The sequence below is a fragment of the Meriones unguiculatus genome, chromosome 1 (genome assembly GCF_030254825.1).
Source record: "Meriones unguiculatus strain TT.TT164.6M chromosome 1, Bangor_MerUng_6.1, whole genome shotgun sequence".
Classification (NCBI taxonomy): domain Eukaryota; kingdom Metazoa; phylum Chordata; class Mammalia; order Rodentia; family Muridae; genus Meriones; species Meriones unguiculatus.
In genome coordinates this window covers 164,974,396-165,000,930 of record NC_083349.1, presented here as the reverse complement: position 1 = coordinate 165,000,930, position 26,535 = coordinate 164,974,396, and the positions used below count along the sequence as shown (strand labels likewise).

At 41.4% G+C, this 26,535-nt stretch overlaps 1 protein-coding gene and 1 pseudogene across 1 annotated transcript in view; both read left to right on the top strand.

Moving 5' to 3' along the window:
• Nucleotides 1-6,247: 6,247 nt before the first annotated feature.
• Nucleotides 6,248-26,535, top strand: part of Jam3 (junctional adhesion molecule 3) — a 58,814-nt gene continuing 38,526 nt past the window's right edge. The window contains exon 1 of the mRNA XM_060371136.1: nucleotides 6,248-6,400. Coding sequence (XP_060227119.1) covers nucleotides 6,325-6,400 — 76 coding nt within the window. The 5' untranslated portion in view covers nucleotides 6,248-6,324. The remainder of the gene's footprint in view (nucleotides 6,401-26,535) is intronic.
• On the top strand, nucleotides 24,657-25,107 carry LOC110564944 (2-iminobutanoate/2-iminopropanoate deaminase-like; annotated as a pseudogene).

Genomic DNA, 26,535 nt, shown 5'->3' with positions numbered 1-26,535 from the left:
AAGTGAGTCCAGGACAGCCAAGGCTACACAGAGAAACTCTGTCTCTACATAAATAAATAAATAAAACAAAAATTAAAAAACCCAAACAAAACAAAACAAAAACATACTTGAAGCTTAGGGGGCTGAAAAGCATTTCTATTAAGATTTGTTCACTAAGATTGCCACCATTAGCAGGGTGTTGGGGGCACACACCATTAATCCCAACACTCAGGAGACAGGCAGGTAGATCTCTGTGGGTTTGAGACCACTTGGCTACAGACAGAGTTCCAGGACAACCAGGACCACACAGAGAAGCCCTGTCTTGAAACAAAACAAAACAAGATCACCACCAAGTAGACCCTCTTCCTCATAACAAAAAGAGACAATCTTGGCTTATAATTGGCAGTCAGGCCCGTTCCCATATTGAATAACATGCTTTGACTAGTAGTTCCAGGATCACAGCTGCCATTAAGTCCCACTCAATTATCAAGAATCAAGAGACAAATTTTTCTGTCAGGTGGGCAAGGTGACCCTGAGTCACAATGACTGGAAAAGAGCAACACTGGCTTACTTCAAAAATAATTGGACAATATCTTTGCAGGGTTAATCTCTTACTTGACAAAATGGCCAGACTTACAGTCTCCTGTTTCTGTCTGATTGCTCAAAGTATAACTTGGGGTGTGTGTGGGGGGAACCTGAAAGATATTTAAAGATGACAGTGTGTGTGGATGGTTAAAACCTGAGACCTATATAAGCTGCTAACATTTGAGGCTGGTTTCTCTTTGGGCCTTAGTCAGAACTGGGTTTGGGCTACTCTTTACTAGCCTTTTCCTTATTCCTTGAGTGACTGGGGTAAATTCTCACTGTGATAGGCTTAACAGGCTGTGTCATCCCCATTGTTACAGTAATGATTAATATGCCACCGCAATATATTTGGTATAAACGAGGTTTATTGTGGGAAAGGGAGAAGGGGGAGCGAAAAGGAAGGGCACCTATGACAGAGAGACAGTATAAGAGAAGAAGAGTAAGAGAGCTAGGGAGGCTGGGGAAGGGGGGGCGTTCAGGCTCACACTTGGCAGTGGCAGAGGCCTGAAAGGCAGGCTAGCGGGCCTACCTGTACAAAGCTAGAGGGACAGCCTCTATGCTAACAGCCATGCCCTCACTCTGATACCAAATACATCCACTCCTTTTAATCCTACATTTTATGGGACCAGAGTGCCATGCAATAAAAGAGAAACTGCAGAGTATTAGCTAGCACCCTTCACTCATTGTCTTAAGACCTGTGGAACTGAATAATATCTGGACTTTCAGGGACTTCTTCTCTCACGTAGGTGACCCAGGAAATAGAATCAAATCACCTCCACTTCCATTCCAAGAACATAGTATCTAGACTCTGTACAATGTCAACTGCAGAGAAATTTCCTTACCCAACCCTGGGAAGGTCTGAGCAGTAACTCAGCCACTACTCTTTGGAAGAATTTGCTCATTGCAAAGGCCTGAAACACCAGATCGGGTCTAGCAGGGTCTGTATTAGGGCACAAGTTCCCCCCAGCAAAGGGAGAATGACAATGAAGGCTTCTGGTTTCTCCCTGGTGCCTTGAGGAAGCAAACACTCTGTGGTGCAATTTGTGTGAAATGAAAATTACCTCTAATTGGAGGGCTGGGATAAAAATATCTCTAATCTGTAAACAAAGCAATTGCAGTTTGCCGGAGGCATACAACCATAGCGTAAGTGCCACAGGTTAGGGACACTGCAACAGGAGGTGGATCTACCCTGTGCCTCAGGAGCCAAAGTTGCTTCTGGCTTTGTTCCAAGGTGGCTCAGGCTGTCCTGGAGGCTCCTCAGTATTTCCGGTGGAGTTGTGTTTTAATGTGTACTGGGGAGTAAAGAGCCCCAGATACTTTAACCCCTGCTCTAGCACAGTCCCTGGTACACAAAATATGAGTACATGAAGACACACACACACAAACACCTACACTCAGGACCCCAGGAGATGATTTTGTTTATTTTTGTTTTAAAAATTTAGATCGAGTTTTATGTAGCTTAGGCTGGCCATGAACTGGCTCCGTAGTTGAGGATGAACTTAAATTTCTGATCCTACTGTCTCTAGTTCCTATGTGCTGCTATTACAGGTATGTGTTTCCAAGCCTCTTTATGCATACTTGGGGTCAAACCCAGAGCCTCACACATGCTGGCCAAGTGCTCTGTCAACCGAGCTACATGCTTATCCAGTTCCCCTGTGAAAAGTTTATTAAGTAGCTGCTGCTGAAGGCCTCACTGTAGGAAGTCACTTGAGAAAAATTTGATATCAGTGTGACCTTTTTCAACTGAATCACAGAGAGGACTGTGCAAATCAAGTGATCTACAGCACGTTTTATTGGAGGAGAAGGAAGATGTACCTACAACGATTTCATTAGATCGATGGCAGAGGGAGAATCTTCTGTGAGTAAAATTAAAGCACTACTTTGAAGAAAAGATAAGAGGATGATAGTTAGGATAAAATGTAGATAAATGTAGTGGAAAATATTGCAAAGAGAGGAGTTGAAAGGAACGAGAAACAGCAATAAACATATAACCAAGCTCCCAGAAAGCTTTGCAGAGAAATGCTTTGGGGTCAAGACTCCCAGTAAAGAGAAGGATCCCTTCTTCCCTCATGCTGGGAAAGCTGGTCTTAGGTGATTATTTAGGTGTTATTTAAAACAAAATTATGATTGTGTTTTTGTCTTTTAAAGAACAGTATCAGCTGGTGTTGTGGCAAATGACATTAATTTAGGACTTTGGAGGCAGATGCAAGCAAATCTTTGTGAATTTGAGGCCAGCCTGGTCTCCATGGTAAGTTTGAGACCTTGAGTTTTTTTCTCAAATTATCACAGAAGTAATGAAGTATAAGAAAAAAAAAAATCAAACATCTTTGTAAAGCTCTTCTTTGCTTTTCATTCCCTCTGACTTCTCTGCAGGCTGGGGGTATTTTATTTATGAAGGCTCAGGCAGAATACTGAAGCCATTTTTACCCAATTAGAAGCATGATAGTGAGAAAGAGGAGAACTTTGATCAGCCAATGCAGATTGAGCTTCATGAACCGTGTTTCAGGTATTTAATCTCAGGCAATCTGCTCATTGGGATGAGTAGTGGGGGTCCCTGTTTTAAGATAACTAATCCAAGCCTTAGATAAGCATAAATAATCAGATAGCCCCGCTCTGCTCAGAGGCAAATCACACAAGAAAACCATGCTTTGCCTCTTAATTTGCTCTTTGTGTTGGGCAGTATTGTAAAACTTTTAAGTTCAGCTCATGCAGATTTAATTGCTTTAGTTCTTTTAAGAAATGCATCTCTCAGCTGAGCAGAGATAGCACAAACCTTTAATCCCAGTGGTTAGAAGGCAGAGGCAGTTGGATCTAAGAGTTTGAGGCCAGCCTGGTTCATAAAGAGAGTTGCAGGACAGGGCTAAACAGAGAAACACTGCCCCGAAAAACCAAAAAAAAAAAAAAAAAAAAAAATCTCTCTAACAGGACCCACACTAGAATGAACACATTCAGGTGGATTGTGGTTAAAGGCACAGACTCCCAGCTCTATTTACCAAACACTTCCAGAACATTGCTTTTGACTTCACTGAAGATTATTCCTTGGTAACCAGAGTTCAAATTCTCCAGGAAGAACAGACCACATTACAAAGGTGTTAGAGCATCATTTTAGCCGCGATTAGTGACGTGGGAACTCTAGTGTGGAGGAAAGTCAGTTCTTCACAATGAAGCACCTGCCACCCTCTCTTCCAGGAACCTCTGCCCTTTATGGAATATTCATGAAGCCTTTCTTTGTAATCTCTGCCTGAATTTCAAAAGAGACTCTAAAACAGAAGGGTATTTAACAGAAAGAGCCATTTCATAATGCAAACACAGGAATTCAGCAGAAGAAAGGAAGCATTGGTTTCTAAATAACGGTACTCTGTCCACAGTCAGATATCATCTCACATTCCCCAAGTAATCAGAATGTTGTTTTTTTTTCAGTTAGGTAAATATGATTGAGCATGTGAGCAGAGGAATAAAGAGAGCAGGGAAAAGACAATTAGGATTAAGGAAAATCCCAGGAAACTCTACTTTGTTTTGTGTTTAAAGCAGGGAGAGAGGCCACCATGTAAAACATGACTTACACACATTTATTTATGACTTAGATACATGAAATGGAAGGAATGAAAAGACAAGTAGGGTCATAATAGGTCATTTAAAAATTTTATCCTGACTTTTGAGATTAGTTTTTCCCCCCTGTGATTGTGGTAATCAATTCACATTTATAGAAGTTTGAGCATTTATAAAATGTATTCTGATGACCATACAGTGATGAAACTTGAAACATGCTTGGCGATGACCCTTCTCTTTCAAATTTCTTGAAATATTCCTATGTTGCAAATTGAATAACAATATTGGTTGTTGGAAACACTGACACATTTTACTAATAGGCTCAGAATTCTGTTTTAACTGTGTTGTTTCTGAAACCTTAGGGATGCTCTTTCTATATTCAACACAGTGACAACTTTTCTTAAAAGTTTTTACATTCTATTAAATGATGCTTCAAATTCTCTGGCACCTGTAGGTATAATTTCTTTCTTTCTTTCTTTCTTTCTTTCTTTCTTTCTTTCTTTCTTTCTTTCTTTCTTTCTTTCTTTCTTTCTTTCTCTTTCTTTGAGACAGAGTTTCTTTGAATAGTCTGGCTCTCCTAAACTCATTCTGTAGACCAGGCTGGCCTCAAACTCAGAGATCTGCTTGCCTCTGCTTCCAAAGTGCTGGGATTAAAGATATCTAACACCACAACCCAGCTCCAGTTCATTTTTCTCCTTCTCATCATCTGATTATAAGATCTTGTTGCATTTTTCTTCCTTATCGTTTCATACTATTCAGAATTCAGAGCAAGGCTAGTGGAATGGCTCAGTGGGTGAAGGCACTTGCTAGTAAAGCCTGTGAGCCTCGGTGTGATCTCCGGAATCTGTGTAAAGCTGCAAGGAGAAGGTCAACCTTACAGAGCTGTCCTCTGGCTTCCACACACAAACTGTGGCACGTACCCTCCCATCACGTGCTCAGTACTCACAGACAAATAATAACCGTATTAATGATGATAATAAATAACAACAAACCATTTCAAAGTGAAAAAGAGGGCTGGAGACATGGCTCAGCAGGTGAGAACCCTTGCTGCTCGTTCAAAGGACCCATGTTCAGTTCTCAGCACCATGCCAGGCAGCTCACACCACCTGCTGCACCTCTGGCCTCTCCAGGCACCCACGCTTACCTGCAGACACCCACGTGCAGACATATACACTTACATATAATTAAAAAAAAACTAAAAAAAAAAAAAACAATTAAGAAAATCCAGGCAAGGTGGTGCTTACCTTTAATATTAACACTTGGAGGTAGAGGTAGTTGGATTTATGTGAGTTTGAGGCCAGCCTGGTCTATAAAGCAAGTTCCAGGGTGGCCAGGGCTACATAAATAAGGCTCTGTAAAATAAATAAATAAATAAATAAATAAATAAATAAATAAATAAATTCAGTGACATGAATTACCCTTCTTTTGTGTAGGATAAACTATTTGGTACACTACTGTGCTTAGGTCTACCAGAGAAATGAATTATACTTTTACAGCAACTTATTGATTTGGGTATGTCTTGCTAATGTTTTATGCGGATTTCAGCACTTTCTCCTTTCATTACTTACGAAATTGGGGGCCTTACAACAGTGAGAACACTGCTGTTTCAAAAATTACTCGGTAATACATTTGCTTGTAAAACAATAGCCATTTCCTTAAAAAATGATTTATTTAATTTCATGTGTAAGAGTGTTTTGCTTGCATGTATGTATGTGCACCACATGCCTGGCCTGGTGCCCTCAGGGGTCAGAAGACAGTGTCAGATCGCCTGTAACTGTGGTTACAGATGGTTTTGAGCCACAATATGAGTGTTGGGAACGGAATTTCGGTTCTCTGCAAGAGCAACAGGTGCCCTTAACTGCTGAGCCATCTCTCCATCCCCATCATTTCCTAAATTTTAATGGAGTAATCCTTCTTAGTTCTGTAGGGATAATCTAGAGTTTCATAAATCCACCCCGCCACCCTCCCAGACACGCTTTTTAATCCTCGTCCCTCTAAATTCATTGACAGAGATGTCACCTGCAAGCCTTTAGCATCCTTGCATCCATAGCAACCAGACTTGCGCTTCTTCGGTCACTATGGTGCCGGCTCAGCCGGGCCGTGTGGTCGCTATGGAAACTGGAGGCGGGTCGCAGGGTCCAAGCAGGCTGGGCGCATGCGCACGAGGCCGGTCCTCCGCTGCAAGCCTGAGCCCCTCACATTACCCTCGACATGGCGCTGAGCCGGCGGCTGCGACTTCGGCTGTGCGCGCGGCTGCCCGACTTCTTCCTGTTGCTGCTCTTCAGGGGTGAGTTGACGCTTCTCCGTCGCCGGGAAGTGAGGTCCGCGGCGATGGGAACTGAGCGGCCTGGGCTGCGGTGGAATAGCGGTTTCGGCTCCCAGGACTCCAGGTCCGGCCGAGGGGATGAGGGGTGGCCTCTGCGGGAGCGTGGCGGGCGCGGCTCAGTGGGGTCGGGTCGGGCTCCGGCTGACCCGCGTGGATGAGGCTTGTCCCGGACAGGGACACGGCCCTCTGGAAGGCCCGTGGCGGCTGCTTCACGGGCTCGAAAACTTGATGGAGACTACCTCCCATCAGCAGCGTGGTGCCCAGAAGTCGAGGACCAAGAGCGGCTCCAGCCTAGCGGAGCTCCAGAGGCCTGTCCTCCCGGGAGCTGCTTGGGGGTCAACAAAGGAGCTGAACTGGGCAAGGCCGGCCATCCGTCGCAGAGGTAGAACTGCACGGGGATGAGTCCTTTTGTTGCGGCTGGTGGAGACTTTTAGCCCCAAATAGCGTCTGGGTCATTTTGATCCCGACACACTGCTAAACTTCAAAGTTTTGCTCCTTCTCTTTCCAATGGGATTCCTGGAAGACAGTATTTCCCTGGTCCGTTAGGCATAATCACTGTAAGTTTACTTTGCTCTTACTTTCTATAAAAAAATATCCCATGGCACTTTGAAGCTGTTATCTCAGTCCTTAAAACAGTTCCGTGAAGTGGGTTTGTGAACGCGTTTTTTCCAGAGGCTAATTAATAGTGTTTTACTTTCAAGACTGCCGGCCAAACAAGTGCCAAACTTAAAAGGTTGCCTAAGGCATCACTCCTTACTCACAGGTAATCCAGCCCAGACCACTCACTCTTCGACCCTTGGATCATTTGTTCCTTGGGTTTGTTACTGTCCGTGCTGCTTTCCAAAAAATACAAATTAATACACCAAGGCACCGTTGGGAGTGGGGGTGGGGGTGGTCAGACAAGAAAACAAAGCGTTTTTGTGTTTGAGGCTTACTCTAGTGGGGTGTTGCGAGTGGTAGTAGTCAAAAAGAGGGAGCCTGGTGCAGAAGTGTTGCAAACAGGCCTCTGTGGTAAGGATGAGGCTTAGCATATACTGGGTGAGCGTATGTTTTGCCTGAAAGTTATTTCAAAACCAAACGCAGTTGGGAGATAGAGATGGCCAGGGGCTAGCCAGGAGACAGGAGTGTCAGGAATGTCCAGCTCCCACTGTGAGGCTCACACTGACATTGTTCTATTCACAGGCTAGAACAACTCCCTATTGTTGAAGAGATTTGTTCACATGAAAGTCTGCAGTTTTTACTGGAGAAACATTTTACAGTTGACTTCAGGGATGAGTTTCTACTTGGGGATTTGTTAGCAAAAGCGGAAAATGTTAAAGGCTCCATAGACCCTTGTCTCTGATTTTGCCCTTCAAGAGGGGTTTATTTGATGGAGTTCTTGCTATTAAGGGGTGAGATTTACTTGCATTACATAGGAAGTACAGTCCACATTTATAGTCCAGGACTGATAGCAGAGATGAAGGAGCTGGGGTGAAGCTTTTGTCTTAAAGTAAGGGGTTTCCCATTATATGGGAAACTTACATATACCTTAAAGCTGTAGTCCTGGGGTTGGAGAGATGGATCGATGATTACGAAGGTGTACTGTGGCAGAGGACCCAAGTTCTGTTCACAGCACCCAGGACGATGGCTCAAACAGCCTGCGACTCCAGCTTCCGGGGATCGGACACGGTCTTCTGAACTCTGCAGGCACCTGCCCTCATACTCGCCCACAGCTCCTTCCTGCATAAGTAAAAATAAAATATGCCCTTAAAAAAACGTGTCGCCTTCACAGGTGAAAACTCTGTCTTTTTAATTTTTAGGATTATGCTTCTCAGTTGGTGCCACTATGCACTGTTTTCACTTAAAAAAAAAATGCTAGCTGTAGCCTGCTGTGACTCACGCTTACAGGTCCAACACTGTGGAGGCTGAGGCAGAAGAATCAATGGGAGTTCTAAGCCATCCAGAGATACACAGTGAGTTCCAGGTCATGCTGGGGCAGAGTGAGACCCTGAAACAACAACAATTACTAGTTCCAAGTTGGATATGGTGGCATATGCCCGTAACTTGAGGGGCAGAGGCAGGAGGATCACTGACAATTCAAGTCCGGCTTAGGTTATATGACAAATTCAAGGCATGCCACGGTTACGCAGTGAGACTCTGTTTAAATAATAAATAAATAAATAAATAAATAAATAAATAGAAGCAGTGTCTAACACAGTATCAAACATTTCATGCAATTACCCTTTGCTGGGCTCTTTATGGCAACTTCATATGAACTAATTCATTTAATTTTGACAACTTAAGAGTATGTTATTGCTTGGTACCTCAAGCATCTTAAACTTGAAAGTCTCTCTAGCCTGGTAATCCAGTCTTTGGTTACTTGTTTATTGTATTTGACAGTGGAAATTCTTCTTATGAATCAGTTTGGTAGTATTATCAAGTGCTCAAAGATGTGCTGTTTGTAAATATAATTTTTGTTTTTTGGGGTTAATGGTGGGTGTGATCCAGCTTTACAAAGGTTATGCCTCATCTCCTTTTTCAGTGATTATGTAGCAATTCAGTAACTTTCCAGAACTTTTGGTGTTCCAGAGCAGTGTGTTCATTTAGAACTAAAACAACAGTTTATAGCCTTGAAGACAGTTTGTGAGATAAAACGTAGAGAAATTTCTAACCAAATATTCCAGATCTTTCATTTATTTTGACTCCTGAAAAATGTTTTAGAATGGCCTGTATGATTGATTGAGGTACTGGAGATTGAATTTAAGGCCTTGATCATACAGCCCCAGCTTTTTTATGAAGCTCTAATTCCTTTTGATTACTTGCTTGTTCAGACATCTGATCCCAAAACATTAGCTGCTCATCTCCAAATGTCTTGTTTTAGGTCCTGCTACAGCCAAGGAGACCAATGGGTAGTTGCTAGAGATATCTTAGTCATTAAATAATTGCAGTATTAAACTCAAGTTTAATTAACTCAAGTGGTCCGTCTGCTAGGCTCTGTGGAAGGTGCTCTCAAGGCAGTCCCAAAGGGGAGCCCTAAGTCAGTTTTCTGAAAGGAAGCAGATGCACAAGCTTGCTTTCTGCTTATAAGACACTGTGGATATAGTACTAGCAGCTGTTAGAGACACAATATTAACAAATTCCTTCTTCGGAAATCCTTCGAATTCTTTCAAAGCACAAGTGGGTTGAAAGAAAAAATATGTGAAGTTAGAATGTACAGTTGGCTGAGGACATCCTAGGGATGGGAGGCAGATTCTCTCTTAAGGTGTTTTGAATCAGGTCTGTGAGTGTGATGACTTTAGGGTTGAGTGCAAATTTTAAATCTTTGCCCATGCCCTCCAAATTCCAGCACTATATGCATGTATCTTTTATTGTTTTGACTGTCAGCAGATTTATTATTTTTATTTTTTATTAATTACAATTTATTCATTTTTGTATCCCAGCTATAGCCTCCCCCTCATCCCCTCCCAGTCCCATCCTTCCTCTCTTTTCTCTTCCCATGCCCCTCCTCCAGTCCTCTGATAGAGGAGGTCTTCTTCTCCTCACATCTGACCCTAGCCTATCAGGTCTCATCAGGACTGGCTGCATTGTCTTCCTCTGTGGCCTGGTAAGACTGCTCCCCCCTCAGGAGGAGGTGATCAAAGAACCAGCCACGTCAGAGATGGTCGCTGTTCCCCTTACTAGGGAACCAATTTAGACACCGAGCTGCCATAGGCTATATTTGTGTAGGGGTTCTAGGTTATCTCCATGAATGGTCCTTGTTTGGAGTATCAGTCTCAGAAAAGACCCCTGTGCCCAGATTTTTTGGTTTATTTGCTCTTCTTGTGGAGCTCCAGTCCGCTCCTGGTCTTTCTATCTTCCCCTTCTTTCATAAGATTCCCTGCACTCTGCCCAAAGTTTGGCTATGAATCTCAGCATCTGTTTTAATACCTTGTGGGTAAGGTCTTTCAGAGGCCCTCTGTGGTAGGCTCCTGTCCTGTTCCCTGTATATGCATGTGTCTTCACTGGCCTATGAAGAGGTGCAGAAAAGTTCGGTAAGCATGTCCTTTTACACTCTGATCAGCAAGGACTCTATCCACTGTATGGGAGCCAAAGCATTAATTTACTGAGTCTTTGCTTCTTTCCATGGTCCACCAAGATCGTTCTGTTTCTGATGTCCCAGGAAGCAGTGTTTTTTTTTTTTTTTTTTCCTGTTGTGGTGTTTCAGGTTTCTTGGCTCTCTGATGGTATTGATTATGTGCCCTGCATTGCATTTCACCCTCATCACTGTGCACAGCGGAACTTGGAGTGCTGCGTTGCGCTTCAAGCTATAAGGACGATTCTTCGCTTATGTTTTTTTTTCCTTTTTTTAAAGTTTATTTTTCAAATAAATTCCTAATTTTTTGTTGTCTTACTTACATTTCAGTTGCTGTGACAAAAACACCGTGAGCAAGGCAACCTATAAAAGAAAGCAGTAACCTTGGGGCTCACGGTTCTGGAGGGCTAGGGTCCACGGCCATCGTGGTGGGAGCATGGGGGCAGACAGGCTTGCATGGCACTGAGCAGTAACGGAGAGCTTATATCTTAGTCCAGAAGAAGGAGGGAGGGAGAGACGGGCAGAAGAGAAGGAGAGAGCTAATTGGGAAACCTCAGAACCCACCCCTAGTGAAAGATTTCCTCCAACCAGACCACACCTCCCCATCCTTCCCAAACAGTTTGACTGGGAACCAAGCATTCAAATATATGAGCCATAGGGGACCATTCTCATTCAGACCATCATCACAGATATGTACAGGTGTTTTGCCCACATGTTTGTCTGTGAACCATGTGTGTGCGGTGCCCAAGGGAGCCAGAAGAAGGCACCAGATTCCCTGAGACTGAAGTTACAGATACTTGCGAGCTGCCAGGTAAGTACTGGGTATTGAACCCAGGTCTTTTGGAAGAAAACCAGTGCTCCTAACCACTGAGCCATCTTCCCAGTCCCCATAACCTTATTTTATTTGTGTGAATGTGTGCCTGTTTGTCTGTATGTGCACCATATGCCCAGAGTGGCTACAAGAAAGTATCAGATCTCCCAGAACTTGAGTTAACAGGTGGCTGTAAGTCACTGGGTGAGACCAGAAGTGGGTCCTCTGCAAGGATACAAGTCTCCTAAATGCTTAGCTCTTTCCAGCCTCTTTGTGTCTTTCACTTGTAGAGTGTCCCAGTACTCTGTTGGTTCACCTTGTTTTTACGATTATTAAAATAAAATTCTGCCAGTTATATTGTTTGTTGTGCCTGGTAACTTCAACTCACAGTAATCTTTCCTGTCTCTGAATAGCCATGTATTCAGAATAGTCTGTAGTTCATTTCATTCCAACAATCATTTTAAGATGTCTGTGTTGTGTCAGGTACTATTCTGCACAGTAGGGCTATTCAATGAAGAAGAAGGCCAGCCCCTGAAGACCAGCATGTCTTTATGGCCGCTCACACTGGGCTTTGGGTGTTGGTGAGAGTACAGTGCATATCATCAGTGACATTAAAAAAGAAACTGGGCAGATGGATCTCTGTGAGTTCGAGGCCAGCCTGGTCTTCAAAGAAAGTCCAGCGCAGCTATGAAGAGAAAGCCTGTCCCGAAAAACCAAAAAAAGAAAAGAAAAGAAAGAAAGAAACTGGCCCAGAACAGACAGAAATGGCTCTAGTAAGTGTTGCCTGTCTGTCTTTGTCACTTGAGAGCCAGTTAACATTTTTAACCACTTTGTGAGTCTAGGCAATTTTAGTCTATCTTATTTTAGTTCAGTGGCTGCGGGAATTTCAGGGTAGTGTTACTTTTTACTGTAGTAGTTGTCATGGAAGGAAATGGTATTTTCTGTCATCTACTCTGTAGCTGCAAAGTTAAGAAGAGAAATGTAGAGAAATGCTTTTGACGCACTTTAAAGGACACAGGCTGCAGCTACTACAATTTGTAATTACAGTTATATAAAACACAGGGGGAAAATGTACCAAACACCGATGGGTTGTGTTTTTAAGTAGCAGAGCTCAGGGCTGGTTGTCCTCTGCTGCTCTTGTGCTTTTCCGTATTGATTCCTTTGTTTTATTTTTGAAGTCTTCTTTAATGAGTTGTTTTTTTTTTTTGTTTTTTTTTTTTGTATAATAGAAAAAGTTGCGTCTTGTTTTGATTTCTCATAGCTATAGTACTGAAATTTTAGACTTGACATTAGTAAAGGGAAAACATGATTTGTTTAACTACGAGTCATCTCTTCCTTTTTCTAGCTTCTTCACAGCAGCCGAATTGGATGGCGGAGGAATGTCCTTGGAGTTCAGTTGTTTGCTCATGTATTCTTTGTGACACATTTGAGAGATTAATTGCCTTTGGCTTTGGGTAGGAGAACAGCTGTGGTGTCAACAAATGGTTAAGGGGGACTGAAAGCTGCTCCCAGTACCTGCCCTGCCCCCCGTTCATTAGGAACAAACAAAAGACCCAGAGTTATTGGCTGGCTTGCTACTGCACTTGGGGCACTGCTCTGTGTCAGCGGTTGAGCCCCGGAGGATGAGTCCCTTAGGTGATGAGAATAAGGAGGGCAGGTTGACTTTGTGGGAAGCAGAAAGTTGTCCACCCATGTGTTCCATTAGTTCTTTCTGCCCGGTGTGGACCTCCCTGTCTTTAGAATGAGGTGCAGCCTTGCAGCTGTCTGGAAGCTTGTGGAGGATGTAGCAAACCCTCAGACAGCTGCTTCTCTTTCTTTAGCCAAGGTTTTCTCTGAAGCATTTCCACTGTTTTGTTGTTGTTGTTTGTTTTGTTTTTCATTTTTGAGTCAGGGCTTATGTAGCTCAGGCTTGTCTGGAACTCTCTCTGTCTCTCTCTCTCTCTGAGTGTGTGTGTGTGTTTGCTCCCATAATGCCAGAGGTTGATGTCAGGTGACTTCCTTAATTGCTTTCTGTCTTATGTTTTGAGACACAGTCTCTTGCTGAACCTGGAACTTGACAGATTCAACTTGGCACACGGACACCAAGCCCCAGGCTTCCTGTCAATTCCTCTCCAGCTCTGGGATTGCAGCTTGTGCTGCACTCCCCGGCCTTTTACATGTGTACTGGGGAATCCACTCAGGTCCTCCTGCTTGCGTGACTTTACTGATTGAATCTTCTGCCTCAGCCTTTGGGAAGCGGATTGCAGGAATTCGACACTATAGTTGGCTTTCTTAGAGATAATTTCGATAATTTACATAAGTGCTGATTTAGGTGAACAGAGATGTTGAAAGAGAAGAAAGTGGAGGAAATAGTGTATACAGGGATGGACCTGGCAGTGCATGTAGTTTGCTGAGACGTGGATTATTATGATAAATAACTGCTGTTCAGTACTGTGTGCCAGGCATTGCATGGATTGTACGGAATAATACACCATAGTGAGTTCAGACTACTATAACATAATGTCATAAACTGAGTGCCTTAAACCATAGACATTTGTGTCTCACTGTTCTGGGGTCTCAGATGTCTGCGATCAACTGTTAGCAGGTCCAGTTCCTACTGAGGCATTCTTCCTGGCACATAGATGACCACTGTCTTTTCACATGCGGAGGAGAGAGAGCTTTGATGCCTTCACCTCTGTCTCCTCCTCTTCTTCTTTTTTTCTTCTTTTCTGAGACAGGTTTTTTTTTTTTTTTTTTTTTTTTTGTCCTGGAACTCACTTTGTAGACCGGGTTGGCCTGAACTCAGAGGTCCACCTGCCTCTGCTTCTGCTGGGATTAAAGCTGTGCACCATCACCGCTATCCCACTCACTATGCCACCATGGGGTCTTACCCTCATCACCTAAGCCTAGTTCCTGTTTAAAGCCTGTACCTAATACTTTCTTGTTAGGGATTAAGGCTTCAACATAAACTTTAAGAGGACATGAACTTGAGCTATCTTAACTGGTCTCAGCGGTCATTTTTATTTTCAGGTACTGAATTTATAGATATGGAATCCAAGGCCTGGGCCAAGGTCACAATGAATAAAAGAGCCATACCCTAAGTGGGACGTTTGTATTGCTTTCTCCAAGGTTCAAGGACCAATGCAGAAGAGAAGGCAGAAAGAATGAAAGAGCCCAAAGAAGGGGTGTAGTGATGTGTGACTGTCTTCTGGGTACAACATGTCATTGTACCCTTAAACTCTCAATAGCTGGACAACGTACATAAGATTGGACTTGTCACTATTCCGTCACAGAAGGGGACATGAAGCACAACCCTCCTGTGCTTAATAGTTGCTCAGGAGTAGGGCTTACAAAGCCTTTCTGTGAGGATCTATTAAAAAAAAAAAGGAGCCAGTTCTCCCTCAGAGATCATTAAGAGTAGGTTGTAAAGCTTTTAACCACCAGATTAAGAAATTTGACTTCACAGTGTGGAGTGTAGGAATTCCTTTGTCAGTTGGAAACAGGAATATGTATGACCAAAAAAAGTCAAGAAAATTGGAAAGATCACCTAGAAAATATTAATAGTTTTAACAATGTTCTGTGGTATGGGTATTCTGATTTTAGACTGGGTTTTGTTTATATTCTAGGCCCTCCCTCTTAACTGTGGACAGTCTGTTCTAAGATACCCAGTGGATTCCTAAAACCAAATAGAACAGAACCCTGGGTGTCATGTACACAATATGTGAAGTTGATGCCATTTCCCTCTTTATTATAAGCACTTACTCTCCTGGACTGTGGCTGAGACTTACACAGTTTGAGAACAATGAGATACAATTAATGTCTTTTTCCTTCACAGTTTCACAGTTAGAAGACACTTTCTTAGCATATCTTTGCAACTTCAAATGACTTCTTTTCTTTGCTTGTCAGCTCAAGAATTTTTAACTTTACAGTGAAGGAGTGGCACTGTGTAGCTTCTCTGCGCCACGTCTGAGTTGCCAGTGTCTTGGACATTCAGTAAAATGAGGGTTACGTGCATACAGTGTGACTTATGATAGTTGATCCAATAGCCAGATGCTTCCAGAAGTGAACAGCGAGCAGTCATATATGTGGTGTAGACATGATGGATAAAGGGGTTTCATAGGTGGGACTAGCAGGCTGGCATAAGATTTCAACTCCCCATTCTGAGTGGCATACAGCTTCTAACCGAGGAACTGCTGCTTTTGGAGTTTTCATTTACTGTTCCAGAATGCAGCTGACCCCAGGTCACTCAAACTATGATGGGGAGGGGTGGAGCTTCTCTGTTGGAAAATCTGTGCCTATTTTAATGTTGTTCTTGAAATACATATTTAGTGGATATATTATTTTAGGTTGTCAGTCATTTTGTCTTAGAAATTAGAGAGGGGAAAGAGAGACTATATGAATGTGTATTCTCTATGTGTTCTCTGGTTAAGTTTAAAGTTGAATCTATTGTCTCCTCTATACTGCTTATCTTTATTTTCCCTAGCTACTTTAAAGGTCATTTCCCCCCTTTTCCTTTCTTTTGGGGGAAGAACATTTTGAAATGTTACTGCAGTGTGTGTTTCTTTTTAGTTCTCTACTTATTTTTAATAATTTGTTTATCCACGATTTTGTTTTTCCTGAGGATTAAGTATTTGTTCAAATAGTCATCACTTAATTTTCTTATTCTTTCATTTTGGGACTTTGATTAAATGTATTCAGTTACTCTGTCCTCCAAGACTGTTATTTTTTTCTCTCATAGTTTTATATTCTTGCCTTTGTAAGCTATTTTGAGTTCTGCGACTAGCTCCTTCTATTTCCAACCTTATGTTACAGAACCAATGCCTGAAGGGCTTTCCCCCTACTGATTATTTTGTTCATTTCTAAAATTTTACTTGGTTCTTCTTGGCACTTTTTGCTTAAGTTGCCAGTCTTTGAAAAACTTGCGGCAGGACATGGTGATGTGTCTATACCAGCCCTGGTACTCTGCACACTCACACAGGAGGGACTTGACTTTGAGCTCAGTTTGAGCTATAGGTTGAAGTCTTGTCTTAATCAACAAACAAAATTTAACATGCATGCATAGCTATCACATTTTCCATATTTGACATTACAAATATCTAAAGTCTTAGGCGTCTACAACCCCTAGTTCTTTCTTGTTGTGGCTTTCACATGTAGGGGCTTGCTTTCTTGCTTCTAAGAAACTAGGCCTAACTCAAGGATGCTTCTTTTATTTTGAGAGCAGACTTCCACCCAGTGCCAGCTGCACCCTCTAGGATGACTGTTGTCCCTTGCAGGATTCCTGGGATAATTTGAAATGTTAGGCTCTGCTTTTAGTTGTTCCCTTTGTCTTAAAGATTTAGTGTACCCTCAAATGCTAAAATATAAGCATGTGCCTCTGCTTTCTGGTTTAGCTATTTGTTTGCCCCCCAGCCTGTGAGACAATGTCTAGTCTATGAAGATTTCACTGTTGGGGTACACTGTATTTCTGGAAAGCTCTATTTTACTTGTTTACTCTTTCAGTGAACAGAAGAGTTACACACATTTCTTTTAATGCTTCTTATGAAAGTAATGCTTCTGTCATTTGAATATAATTTAAAAAAATCTGCTATAGTTTACACACTTCCAGGAGGATGTGCTGTTTCTGGGCAGAGAGTGCAGATAACACTGCTCAAAGGTTGGGGCTCTGTAGCTTTAGTCCTATGCTCAATCCTGTGAGTTTAATCTCTGACCTTCATCTGTCATCCAAGACATAGCAACGAAGATGGGAGAGTTTACAGTCACCCGGAGTGGCAATCACTGCAGTCACAGCTGTGGTGAGACACCCAGAGCCAGGGACAAAGGTGACCTGGAGCTTCCAGCTGAAATCTGAGAGTCCTGCTTGCACAGGATGAATGCTGGCTTAAAAGGGCCCTCTTCATATCCACACTCCTCCTGGGTGATGGAAGGAGCACTGCATTGTGGGTGTTGAACATCCTAGATTCTTTCCAGATGTTCATGTAATTCATATTTGGATCTCAGAGAAATAATACTGGTTTTAATCCAAATAATCTGAAGGTGATTAAAACTGCACCTCTTCTTGTATGCTACTGCCAAAAATGCACGATTCTTTCCCTTTGTTATTAGATAATGACTTTTAATCTTGAATGTTAGCTCCAAAGAAAGTGATTTTCCAGGCATATGACAAAGTTTTTAACTGATTAACCGAACTAGTACAAATTCATTCTTTTTAAAAAATAATTTATTTAATTTTATTTTATGTGCATTGGTGTGAGGGTGTCAGACACCTGGAACTGGAGTTGCAGACAGTTGTGAGCTGCCATGTGGGTGCTGGGAATTGAACCCAGGTCCTTTGGAAGAGCAGACAGTGCTCTTAACCATTGAGCCATCTCTCCAGCCCCCACATATTCATTCTTTATAATTGCGTTTGAGAGTTTTGAAAGCTTCAACAGAAAATTCTTTCTCCATAAATTTAGATATGGCCTGGAGCCAGATAAGCTTCATTTTAAGCCTACCAGGAAAGGTTGGAAAAGCTCATGGTCAGAACCACAACATTTTAATAAATACCCATTACCCCTTTAAATCTCTCTTATTTACTAAATCTAGTATGTCAAGAGTCCCTGCTGTTATTTACCAAGAATCAGAGGCATAGATAATTGGTTGGATTGCATTCTTTTTGTTGTTGTTTTGAGGCAGGGTTTCTCTGTGTAACCTTGGGTGTCCTGGACTCACTTTGTAAACCAGACTTGGGTCTCCAGCTTGTCACAGAGATACCCCACCATCTGTTTCTCTTTTTTCTACAGGCCTTCTGTCCTCTCACCCCGCTCTCCCCAGGTCCGATCGCCACCCTCTTATCTCTCTGTGTCCCCTCTTCTAGCTTGTTCCCTCTCTTCAGCCATGACCTCTGTCTGTTCTAGCTCCCCTTCTGAGTGAGATATATGTATCCTTCCTTGGATTCTCTATGTTACTTATCTTCTTTGGGTCTGTGTCTCAAAGTGTGCTTATCCTATACTATATGGCTAAAATCCACTTATATGTGAGTGTCTGGGTTACCTCACTCAGGATGATCTTTTTTAGTTTCATCCATTTACCTGCAAATTTCATGATTTCTTTGTTTTTAATAGCTGAGTAGTATTCCTTTCTATAAATATAAATGGATAAATATCTTTATTCATTCTTCAGCTGAGGGACATCTAGGTTGTGTCCAGATTCTAGTTATTGAGAATAAAGCTGCTATGAACATAGTTGAGCCAGTGTGTTTGTTGTATAGTGGAGTGTCTGTTGGGTATACATACCCAGGGAAGGTATGGGCGGGTCTTGAGGTAAAGCTTTTTCCAATTGTCTGAGAAAGAGCCAGATTGATTTCCAAAGTGGTTGTACAGTTTGTACTCCTACCAGGAATGGAGGAGTGTTCCCCTTTCTCCACACCCTTGCCAGCATCTTGTGTTGCTTGAGATTTTGATCTTAGCCATTCTGACCAGTGTGAGATAGAATGTCAGAGACATTTAGATTTGGATTTCCCTGATGACAAAGGACATCGAGTCTTTACGTATTTATCCACCATTTGATATTATTCTTCTGTTGAATATTCTGTTTAGCTCTCTACCCCATTTTTTAATTGGGTTATTTGGTTTATTGGTATTTGAATTCTAGAGTTCATTACATATTTTGGATATAAGCCCTTTGTCAAATGTAGGATTGGTGAAGATCTTTTCCCAATCCGTAGACTGTCATTTTGTTCTATTGACAGTGTCCTTTGCCTTACAGAAGCTTACGGAAGCAGAGGTCCCATTTATTAATTGTTGATCTTAGAGCCTGGAGCTGATGGTGTTCTGTTCAGGAAGTTGTCTCCTATGCCAGTAAGTTCGAGGCTCTTCCCCACTTTCTCTTCTAATTGATTTAGTGTATCTGGTGTTATATTGAGGTCTTTGATCCATTTGGATTTGAGTTTTATGCAGGGAGATAAATATGGATCTGTTTGCATTTTTCTGCATGTCGACATACAATTAGACCAGCACCATTTATTGAAAATTCTGTCTTTTTTCCATTTTATGGTTTGTCTCCTTTGTCAAAAATCAAGGGTTCATAGGTGTGTGGGTTTATTTCTGGGTCTGCTATTTGATTCCACTGATCAACCAGTCTATTTCTATGCCAGTACCATGCAGTTTTTATTACTACTGCTATGTATGGCTTGAAGTCATACTACATACCTCCAGAAGATATCTCATGGAAGATACCTATCTCCATGGAGATACCTCCAGAAGTTCTTTTATTGTATAGGATTGTTTCAGCTATTTTTTTTTAACAATATGAAGTTTAGAATTGTTCTTTCAAGGTCTGTGAAAAATCGTATTGGTATTTTGATGGGGATTGCATTCAATCTATAGATTGGTTTTGGTAAGATGATAATTTTTACTATGTTAATCCTACTGATACACGAGCATGGGACATCTTTCCATCTTCTGTTATATTTTTCAATTTCTTTCTTTAGAGACTGAAGTTCTTATCATATAGGTCTTTTTGGGAGCTTACCTACAGCATCATATTATCTACAAATAGCAATACTTTGACTTCTTCCTTCTCAATTTATATCTCCTTGATCTCCTTTAGTTGTCTTATTCTCTAGCTAGGACTTCAAGTACTATATTGAATTGGTATGGAGAGGGTGAGCAGCTTTGTCTTGTACCTGATTTTAAGGGTATTGCTTTGAATTTCTATCCATTTAATTTGATGTTGGCAATCAGCTTGCTGTATATAACATTTATGATGTTTAGGTATGGGCTTTGTATGCTTTATTTCTCCAAGACTTTCATCATGAAAGGGTATTGGATTTTGTTGAAGGCTTTTTCTGTATCTAATTAGATGATCATATGATTTTTTTCTTGAGTTTCTGTATATGGTGGATTACATTGATGGATTTTCATATGTTGAACCATTCCTGCATCCCTAGAATGAAGCCTGCTTGAACATGTGGATGATGTATTTGATGTGTTCATGGATTCAGTTTGCAAGTATTTTATTGGGTATTTTTGCATCGATGTTTATGAGTGAAATTGGTCTGAAATTTCCTTTGTTGAGTCTATGTGTGGCTTAGGCATCAGGGTGACTGTGGCTTGTAGAATGAATTTGGCAACTTTTTCTTCAGTTTCTATTTTGTGGAATAGTTTGAGGAGTATTGGTATTCTTTGACTGTTTGGTAGAATTCTCTGCCAAAACCATCTGGCCCTGGGCTTCTTTTGGTTGGGAGACTTTTGATGACTGCTTCTGTTTCCTCAGGAGTCATAGGACTGATGACTGCTTCTGTTTCCTCAGGAGTCATAGGACTGTTTAAACTGTTTACTTGATCTTGATTTAGCTTTGGTAGGTGAACTCTATCAAGAAAATTGTCCATTTCCTTTAGATTTTCCAATTTTTTAGTATATAGGCTTTTGAAGTAAGACCTAATGATTTTTTAGATTTCCTCATTGTCTGTTGTTATGTCCCCCTTTTTGTTTCTGATTTTGTTAATTTGGATACTCTCCCTCTGCCTTTTAGTTAGTTTGGCTAAGGGTTTGACTATTTTGTTTTTTGGTTTGACTGAATTCCTTAGTATGTTAGTGTTTGTTGCTGTGACAGCGCTGAAAAGGGAAGAACGTGTGCTTACCAATCTCCAAGTACTTCAGCGCCATGCTGTTACCAGATAGGGCATTTGCTCTTTTGCTCTGGTTGGTTTGGCTATAAGTTGTTTGGCCATATTTATTCACTTACTTAAGTTTAGTGTGTATGTTTGCCTGCATGTATGTGTGTGTACCACATGTATGCCTGGTGCATGGTGGGGCCAGAGGAGGGTGTCAGAGCCTCCTGGAACTGGAGTTGTATGTGCTCATGAGCTGCCAGGTGGGTGCTGGGAACGGAGCCCCATCTCCAGGTCCAGTTGTCTGACATCAAACCATGAGTTTGGAACCTTAGCTGTGAGTCTGTACAGCCACCAGTCAGTGAGAACAGTGATTTCCATGTCTTTTGTTTGTAGGCAGTGTTTTAGACCCAAGCACACACAAGCTTCTGTTTTGGAAACGTCACAGGAAAAGATGAAAATTAGAGTCGTTTCCAAAAGTATATTTATATACATAACCTATAAATTTCAGTGGATAAATTGGGAGTAGCCGGTAAAGAGACCCACTGCCCAGAGTGCTGGAACTTACATATAGTTCTGAGACCCACATAGTCTCAGAAATTTTATAGGGTGGTTAATAAGGACACATAACTTCAGCTCCAAGCAATCTAACACCTTCTAGCTTTAGTGTGTGATTCTGGCACATACATGGACACATTAATAAAAAATAAAATTTAAAAACTAAAATTGAAACAGTATGCACATCATTTCAGCGAGGCTAATTCTGAGATTTTCCCAGTGTTTCCTGGTGGTGACATAGTCTCAGGAGGTAAGCTACACTGGGAACGACAAAACACAGGGATGAATTTGTTGCTGGAATTTCTCTTCCATCATCTACCTTTGGTATTCACGTCTCATGGCCTAGGCACTAATGTTGAGAGGATGTTTAACAGCATTGGAGGTGGGCTATAGACCCCATGAGACCAAAGCTCTCAGCCCACAGCAAGTGCTGTTTGCAAACCGTATGAAGCTACTCCTCAGAGAGAGTTCAGACTCAGTGACTGTTGGGGTGTATGTTTGTGTTTTGTTTTCCTGAGCTCACAGGATTTACTCTCTGTTCTTCTCTTTTCAAGTATGTGCGAAGTAAATAAGACCCGTTAAAACTTGGTTGCTTCTATTCTTGCTGTGAACAGCACTTTTTTGCTCACACGTTTGTAAAGCTTTTTAAGAGACTTCGAGGAAGAAAATTAGCTCAGGTTTGAAGGTACCATTTAAAAAATTAATCTTTATTTTTTGAGCGTTTCATACACATATACAGTGAAACATGATCATTTTATTCCTCCACCTTCTGCCAGCCTCTTCCAATAAAACTCCCTAAAAAGCTGTCTCCTTTTTCTTTTCTTTAATTTTTAATTTTTTTGTTTGTTTTTGATAGGTCAGTAAATCCTGTTGGTGGTGTCCAAACATGTGTAGGGTGGACCATACATTGGAGCGTAGGAAATCTATCAGTGGCCACGTATTTAAAAAAAAAAAAAAAAAAAAAAAGGTTCTCCTTTTCCAGCAGCTCAACTGGCGATGGCTGCTCAGTAAGGAATGGTTCTAGGGAGTATTTCATTTATGCTGGGACTTTGGCTGGGCAGATCTTATACAGGTCTTTCTCAGGTAACAATGCTGTGAACTGATGAGTATGACAGGCAAATTAAGCATTTCATAGTATGCGTCCCCACGCTCTGGTTTGTACATTCTTTCTACTTCCTTTTCTTCGATGTTCTTGGAGGACTGGGTGGTGTGGGATGGATGGTATGTGATAAAGATGTCCCATTGAGGACTGAGCACTCAATTCTTATTCTCAGCAATCCACTGACTGCTTCCCAGTGTAGAAAGAAGCTTCTCTGACCAAGGATGGGAACAGCCCTGGCCTGAGTTTAACCACACATACTAAAGACAATTTGATGCAAATTAACCTTTTGGGTTCCTACCCTACATTCTCTGACCTTCCCAGCTATGGGCTTGTAACCAGGATTACGTACCAAGGAATGAAAGCCTCTTCTGTGGAGCAGACCTCGGATCCAATCAGAATGCTGTTAGTTATTCCATAATAGAAGTGCCACTATTGTGCATATTGCCATCTTTGCTTGGTAGGTTGGTATTGTAGTGTGCAAGGTCCAGCACTGAATAAGAAAGGCCACTGATGTATTTTCTCCCCAGTAGTTTGCATAGTGCCTTCTGATGCTGTGGAAACTAGCCAGGAAAGAGATTTCTGGTACGTTTGATTGGTTTCTCGGTGGACAGTAGCCAAAGTGTATGGTTAAGACACTATGACTTATTCCCTTTTCTCTGTTATTTGTAACAGAAAAATCATGTGACCTGCTTTGTTGCAAATCTCCTTACCTACAAGGGAAAATGACTAGGTTAGCTTTCTGGATGACAGTGTGGTATCCTTTTCATGTGTGTGTCCTGCCTTCACAAAGAGGAGCGGTGAGATGAAATTGGGCTCTAGAGAACTGCTTTTCCCTCTTGTTTTACAAGCATATGCCAATATAATAGGGAGAGATTGATAATAAAGTTTTAATAGCTGGAGGTTCTGTAGAGTCTCACTGTCTTCTGAGTAACTGCTGTGTTGGTGTTCTCTAGTTCCATTTCTACAGCCGCTCCAGTGCACTCCGGGACATCACCTTTCTTCCTGCTCTTTTCAGCTCTTTTCACGACCCCCAGCTTTATGGATTCTTTGTGCCCCCTCTTGGTAGAACTTTAGTCTGAGGCAATATCCTTCTCTTCCACATTCCTCTTTATCAGAGCAAGCATAAGCTAAATCTGGCTTTGAATCTCACTCCTGCTGTGTCTACTCTAAGTCAGTTTCCTTACCTAGAAACCAGTAGTAATGCATAGCTCTGTACAGCTATTTTACAAAGTACTGGCTGTATAAAAGTCCCATCAAAGTGTCTAATAGTATCAAAAATAACTTGCTAGTGTACTACATACAGTTAAGGTGAAATAATTTGGTTTATGGTGGCCCTCACCCTGCGTAGGCTGCATGTGAGTACTAAGCCAGCCATTCCAAGGTCCTGTCTCAAAAAACCAAAAAGGTAAATGAATTAATAAATAATAAATTAATAGTTCATATGCAACATACTCAGCAGAGTTCCTGGAGCAACCACAAGTGCTTTCTAAGGTTTGCTTTTCAGCACTGAGTGGTAAAGGTTTACTGTTACCAACCCCTGTTGCTGCAGTTACATATGTAGGCCACAATTCATTTGCTTCTTAGTTATCTGGAGACAAATAAAACTGAGGCTGGCCTCATCTGTGGAGGAAGCGCATCAGAGGCCCTGGATATTATCAAGCAATATGCCTTTGCCTTTGCAGAAGGTACTTTAGCTATAATCAAGATTTCTTTTTTTCCACTTTGGGAGGTTTATTTATTTATTTATTTATTTATCTATTTAACTATTTATTTATCCACCAATTTATTTATTTCTTTTGAGGCAGGGTTTCTCTGTGTATCCCTGGCTGTCTTATACTTCACTCTGTAGATAAAGCTGGCTGGGAACTCAGAAATTCCCCTGCCTCTGCCTCCTGGATGCTGAGATTAAAGGTGTGTGCCACCAATGCCTGGTGGGAGGTTGCAAATTAAAAAAAAAAATTAAAAATTCCTATGTTAGAAAAATACTATATTCAAAATGCAGTTCATTGTCCTGAATTTTTCTGCAAAACATTAATTTTAAAATTTGTGAGTAAAGGGTTAATGTGAGAAGAGTGGGTAGAGTTTCTGTGTTGTCTTCTGGAGGATCTTCAAGAGGGAAGGATTAACATGTCGTCCATAATCAGAAAGGTGATTAGCACCACAAAAGTGCCAGTGGCCATTGATGCCTGCAGCCAACCTGTGCTAGTGGACAGGGCCATTTGCATTTCTGGACAGGTAGGCATGGATCCTTCCACTGGACAACTTGTACCAGGAGGGGTAGTAGAAGAAGCTAAACAGGCTCTTAAAAAACACTGGGGAAATTCTGAAAACTGCAGGCTGTGACTTCACTAATGTGGTAAAGACAACTGTTTTTCTGGCTGACATAAATGATTTCAGCACTGTCAATGAGATCTACAAAATGTATTTCCAGGGTAACCTTCCTGCCAGGGCTGCTTACCAAGTCGCCACTTTACCCAAAGGAAGTCTAATTGAAATTGAAGCAATCTCTGTGCAGGGGCCCTTTACCAAAGCATGACTATAAGTAGCTATGCTGACATTGACTCTGGAGTTTATAGAATGTCTTTCACAAATGATGCTGACAAATACAAACGTGACCAGAGTGGCTGCAGTCGTCATGGGAATGACCATCTATATGGAGATTTGGCATTAACTGAAGATCATTCAGTACAGTGACTGATATTCTGATTACACTTGCATACACTTACACTATTGAGAGTGAAAGAAGACTCAGCTCAGCCACTCAGATGTTAACTTATATTAATTTGCTTATGTGAAATATTTACTTCTCATGTTAGATATAGGAAACGAAATCAAAATATTCAAACTTGAATAGTACAGAAGAAGAAAGTGGACCAGAATCTTATACAAATAATATTTCTCTAATGGAAATAAGAAATAGGTTTGTAACTTTCAAAAAAAAATTGTGAGTAAATAAGAAAGAAATTTCTCAGGCAATTTTATTTTCAAAAAGTGGCTCCCTGATTATTTATAGAAAAGATTAAACGTCTTATGCCTGGGAGACATTTTTCCTGCCTGAACCAGAAAACACTGAGGTTTTCGTGGAAATTCTAGTATCTTCTGAAATAAAGGAGCTACCATTATAACTTGGTTTACGCTAAGACTAAACATCCGGTTCAGTAAACACCCTTTAATGGATGAAGTTGTATGTGTGGTGCATATGTATAATCCCAGCTCTCAGGACACTAAGGCAGGAGGATGGTGAGTTCCAGGATGGCCCAGCAAGACTATGGCTTTTTTTTTGTTTTTTGAGACAGAGTTTCTCTGTGTAGGTTGGCTGTCCTGGACTTGCTTTGCCCCTGCTTCCATAAGTGCTGGATTAAAGGTGTGTGCCACCATTCCCTGTTAAGACAATGTCTTAAAAGAAACAAATGGGGGCTGGAGAAATGGCTCAGTGCTTAAGAGCACTGTCTGCTCTTCCAGAGGTCCTGAGTTCAATTCTTAGCAACCACATGGTGGCTCACAACCATCTATACCCTCTACTGCCCTCTTAGAGCCCTAATATGCATAAAATAAATAAATAAATAAATAAAATCTAAAAAAGAAAGAAAGAAAGAAATGACAGAGGAATCCAAGGTTTAAAAGGATGTGTGACTAGACCAGCCTCCATGTTCTGTGCTGCTGTGTTTATACCTGGGAATTTTAGTTGTTCTATTTCCATAGTTTTTCAGTTAATGAGTTTCACATTCTGAGGTTATTTTATATAGTTTTTGGGTGAAGGGCTTTTTCTTTTTTTAATTTTTTTGAGGGAGAAATAGGGGCAAGCATGAGAAAAGCAAACTTCTCTAACCAAGTAAAGTTTACCAAAGATACAACCAGTCACATGCATGGATATTAAACCAAGGTATGTGGAATTAAGATCTGGCCTCCTCAATCTCTCTCCTAGATTACATTTGCTTTCACTTCAGATCTTTAGTTTAATTCTTTAGAGTCTGGAAGTGTGAATTGTTGCTTAAGTTAGAGGCAA